This window comes from Belonocnema kinseyi, chromosome 3 (genome assembly GCF_010883055.1).
Source record: "Belonocnema kinseyi isolate 2016_QV_RU_SX_M_011 chromosome 3, B_treatae_v1, whole genome shotgun sequence".
Classification (NCBI taxonomy): Eukaryota; Metazoa; Arthropoda; class Insecta; order Hymenoptera; family Cynipidae; genus Belonocnema; species Belonocnema kinseyi.
This window is the reverse complement of record NC_046659.1, coordinates 81,837,499-81,842,082: the sequence shown is the minus strand read 5'-3', so window position 1 is coordinate 81,842,082 and position 4,584 is coordinate 81,837,499. Positions and strand designations below refer to the sequence as shown.

Genomic DNA, 4,584 nt, shown 5'->3' with positions numbered 1-4,584 from the left:
GCAGAACATTCTGCCGGATTACCTGATAAATATTTATTCGCCTCACGTGCCAAAACAAATCATAGTTCATTATCACGCACGATAAGGCACTGTGGACACTGGAAATGGGGAAAATTGAGTTTTGCAAGTTAAATACAAATACAGAATAGCGAGACTGGATCCAATAGTAATCAAGTTCTGTGACTAAACCATCGATAGTTTACATAAATCATTCCATGTCAGATTTACAGCTAAATTTTGTCTGTAATAAACTTTTTTTCCTTATTCTTGAAAAGAAAAGAATGACACGTATTTTTTTATTTCACTCGGATATAAAGAATTTCTGAAATATTGTTTTCTTATCTGTCACATAAAAAGAATGGGTTGATGAATCGGTTGATGATGAAAAATTCAGTTTCTTAATAGTTTTTTTGCAACCATCATTTTAAATTTTGGTGCAGTTTTTTTAGTTAAAAAATTTAGCAATTTAAGAAGCATTTGAAAAAGAACCGATTTTTTGGGTGGACAGATAAAAAAATCGAAATTTCAGAAATTCTTAATATCAGAGTCAAATAAAAAAATACGTGCAATTTTTTTCCTTTCAAGAATAAGGGACTGAATTTTTATTTAAAAAAAATTAGTCGTAAATCTGACATGGAATGACCCATATACATATGTGCTCTAGAGGTGTGTAGTCGTTTATTTGAATTTCGAATAGAAATTTAGATACGCTTGGAAAATTGGATTTAAAAATAAAGAAAAAATAGAAATTTTGGCTTCATTTTTCTCAAAAAAAAAATCGGCGTTAAAAATTGTACTAGTCTAAGGAAATTCAGCCAGTTTGATGTAAAGTTTGATTTTTTGCTATTTAAAAATTATACTATAATAAATTGAAGAAAATTCTTCAACTCTAATTGGAAAAGTGGAAAAATAAACAATTCAAAAATAAATTTTCCAAAGTACAAAATGCTTAGCGTAAAACCTTTTCTACATTCAAAGTAGCTTATGGAAAATTACATAAAACATTCAAAATTAAAACAAAATGTTTTTATCACCTTTAATCTTCGCAATTAGAAGTGCATAGACGATACGATGAATTAAAAAATACGTTAAATGATAAAAAAGGAGAGTGGGTATTATATTCTTCAGGGCTAGCGCGAGCGGTACTAAAAATCACTGATGGCTTTCAAACATAATAACATGGTCGGATAAAAAACTTGATTTTTTTGGTAGGAGGTTATGAAATTTCATGTTCTACGGTCGCAAATCGTGATATTTTTGACATTTTCAAGAGGCTAGTACATCAGGTTTTGTCTCTTAAATTGAAGACTTCTCAAAAAATTTTCACCTCGACTTCAACCAGTGTCATGATCTCGGAAAGTTAGAAATAACTCTATAAAATCTTATTTTTAATTTTTGCTAATAAAATTTAAGAAATCTTCACAGGTTCCTGAGATATTATTAAAAACGTGCAAGCATGCTGTGTCGCGTTTCAGACAACCATCGCTCCTGACATTTTTTCGAGACCATTTTAATAATATTTTACTAACGTTAGCTAAACAAATATTTGTATATAAATTAGTTTCTTTATTTTCGTCAACTGAAATACAAAAAAAAAAGATTATTATTCAAATAATTGTGAAAATAATTTTAATATTTTTTAATTTACTATTGCACAATTATTACGTAGAATGATTAAATTTCTCTGTTCACACTTTTCGGCACTGGCAAAGTTATTTATATTGTACAAAAAATATATTAGGAACAAAACGACACAATTCTAGTTTGATTCTTAATTCTAATTCTCGTTCTAATGCTAGTTCTAATTCTAAGCCTAATTGGAGAAACTTATTGAGTATAAATTAAATATTTAATTAAAGGGTATTAAATTTGGCTTAATTAGATATATTGAAAATGATGTTTCAAAATGTCAACTCTTATAAACAATAAAGAGCGGTAAAGGTCACTTTTAATATAAATGGAGATTTATAGAAAGATGAATGTGGAAAAGTTGAAAATTTTAAGTCCGAGTTGTTTTCCGCATGTTCTTTGATGTCCAAATCTGTTATCAAAATATTTCAATGAAGCACGTACATTAAAGAACAATTTATTCAAGTTTCAACATTACCGGCGCTGAATTTAGAAATTATAAACAAATATGTACCCAAAATGTCTAAAGATGCACCTATTCTAAGCTACAAATTTTTAATAGAAAATTGCTAAATAATATTAACAACTTTATTTCATTATTTGAGATTTACGGATATCACTTACATCAAGTTGAAAAAAATAGTAACTGAGCTGATAGCCTAATATTTTAGATAGAATGATTTCAAATATCAGTTCAAAGTTTATCCCACAATTTTGTTTCCTTGTCATGCGGAATTTTCATTTCAGGATAAAACTCGAAAAGAATAGTAATTCCAGATAAAGCTTTTTATTAATATCTCAAGACATAAAATCAGATGTGATAAGAGTCTTTTATCTTAAATGAAAATATTTGAACTATTTCTACATATATTTTAAAATGAATTAGACGTCAACAATATCAGATATTTCTGTTTAAAATCCATAGCCATCACTAACACATTCCTTAAACATATAAATTTCTATTTTATTATTCTCTATGGATATGTTTGACTAAAAAAATCTATTTTAGCCAATTTGAAAAGGTTCTTTTAACACGAAAATATCTCTAAAATGGTCAAGTTTTTTGGAAATCACTCATAAAATCTTATTATTTTGTGCTCTTAGCAGGTATTTTTTAATATTTAAAAATTTTAGTTCTCTTAATTCAACCATCCAATGTTGAAATAATCATTTATCCATTCTGATTAATGCATTATTATTTTTTATAATACATAATTTATTAATAAGAAGTATAATAATATATCAATTTGAAAGAAACAACTATTTTAATTTAAAGTAGATGTTCACCAAAACAGCACTCTTATATTTTTTCCAATTTCTTGATTAATTTGGCCTTTTATACCGAGAGAGAAATCCTGTGAGATTTATATAATAATTTTTGTGGAGAGAGGCTATTTTGTTCCTAAATTAAGATACAATTGTTTAGAAACTAGAAAAATTCTCAAAAAATTCCTTACAACTTTTTATGATGTCTCGTTTCGTTTGCGAGAAAAATTTATAAATTTGATTTAATGGCAGAAAAAATTCTCCTGCTGTCATAAATTGTTGAACCCGCGTGAATTTGATAGGGTATCTTGCTTATATTAGCAGAAAATGCATAAGAAAATTTAATGAGATCAAAAATTTGGGGTTTTACCGAAAATCTTTTTCCTTCTTTCCTTTGAATTTTAAAAAGATGAAAAGAAGATTTTTTGGAAAAACACACGTGTTTCTTACTTTTTAAAATATTTGTTAAAAGTTTCTGCTCCTATTAGAAAGGCACTCTATCAGTTTTATGCTAGATTATTCATTTTTGAGGTCGAAAGAATGAAAAAATGAATAAAAAATGAATTTTCGAATTTTGCTTTCAAACAAAGCAAGCTGACACAAAAGAGCAAAAAATTCGATTTGATTATCAAAGAAAAATTTTTGCCACGAAAAAAGTTTAGCGAGCATAAAAATCACAGGATATCTTCTTTCCAAAATGCTACATTTAGAGAAAAATTCGCGAAAAAAAGAATAGGTTTTTTGTGAAAATTTACTTTTTGGTGGTAATTTTAAACTTTTTCATCGTGAACATTTTCCTTTCTAATTTTGGAAGAATACTGATCCCCTAATTTCCTCTAAAACAGCATTCTTGTAAAGAAATCAAATAATTATATTTACTTAAAAATGGATATCTATTATATTACGCAGCAGTAAAAAATATAGATATCAGATATAAACCTGGGTCCAAGTTTGAAACTCGCAATTGAATTAATTTGTAGAATTTTATTTTGTTTTCAAATAAATGATCCTATTTTCTTAAAAAAAATTAAAGTCTTTTTTTACATTCAAGTTTTCTAAAGCTCATTCCTGTTAAATTTATTTGGTTTTATTAAGATGCTCGTTCTTTAAATTTTATAAAACAAAAATTAACCCAAATACCAATAATGTTTTGTTTTAATTAAATTTTGTTTTCTTCTTCGTGGGAAATATCTGAGAATGGAAACAGAAGCCGCCGTTAGTACTGGCCGAAGACGGAGACGACGTATGATTTACCTAGGAGTGGGCTTGTTGCGGCGAAAGTGCAGGTATATATTGCAGGTGATAGCCTCCATACAGATTCAGTGTAAAATCCCGCAGACTAGCATGAGCATCCCGCAGGTGAGCTCTTGGCGTCCGAGAGGATGTTTAATTTCAATTTCGCGCTGGGCGGGAGGGATGCGATTCGCGCGTGAATACGTTCAACTAATTAACGAAGAATTGCTAAATCCTCTAATGAAATGCAGGGGAAATCATTTCAGAGTTTTTTTTCGACAAAAATATATTTCAAGGCATTAGCGTTTTGTGTTAAGGAAAGTAAAGTGCGCGTGTTTATGAAATATTAAAAAAATTGAAATGTAGCATATAAAACTAATTTAAAAAGAAACTATAGATATCCTGAATATTAGAAGGGAATACAACGCTCAATCCTATATCTTTTCTATTATTATC

At 28.2% G+C, this 4,584-nt stretch overlaps 1 protein-coding gene across 1 annotated transcript in view; it reads left to right on the top strand.

The window, feature by feature from the left end:
• The first annotated feature begins 4,092 nt into the window (after positions 1 to 4,092).
• LOC117169903 (probable H/ACA ribonucleoprotein complex subunit 1) overlaps positions 4,093 to 4,584 on the top strand; it is a 4,999-nt gene continuing 4,507 nt past the window's right edge. Inside the window, exon 1 of the mRNA XM_033356412.1 lies at positions 4,093 to 4,254. Coding sequence (XP_033212303.1) covers positions 4,093 to 4,254 — 162 coding nt within the window. The remainder of the gene's footprint in view (positions 4,255 to 4,584) is intronic.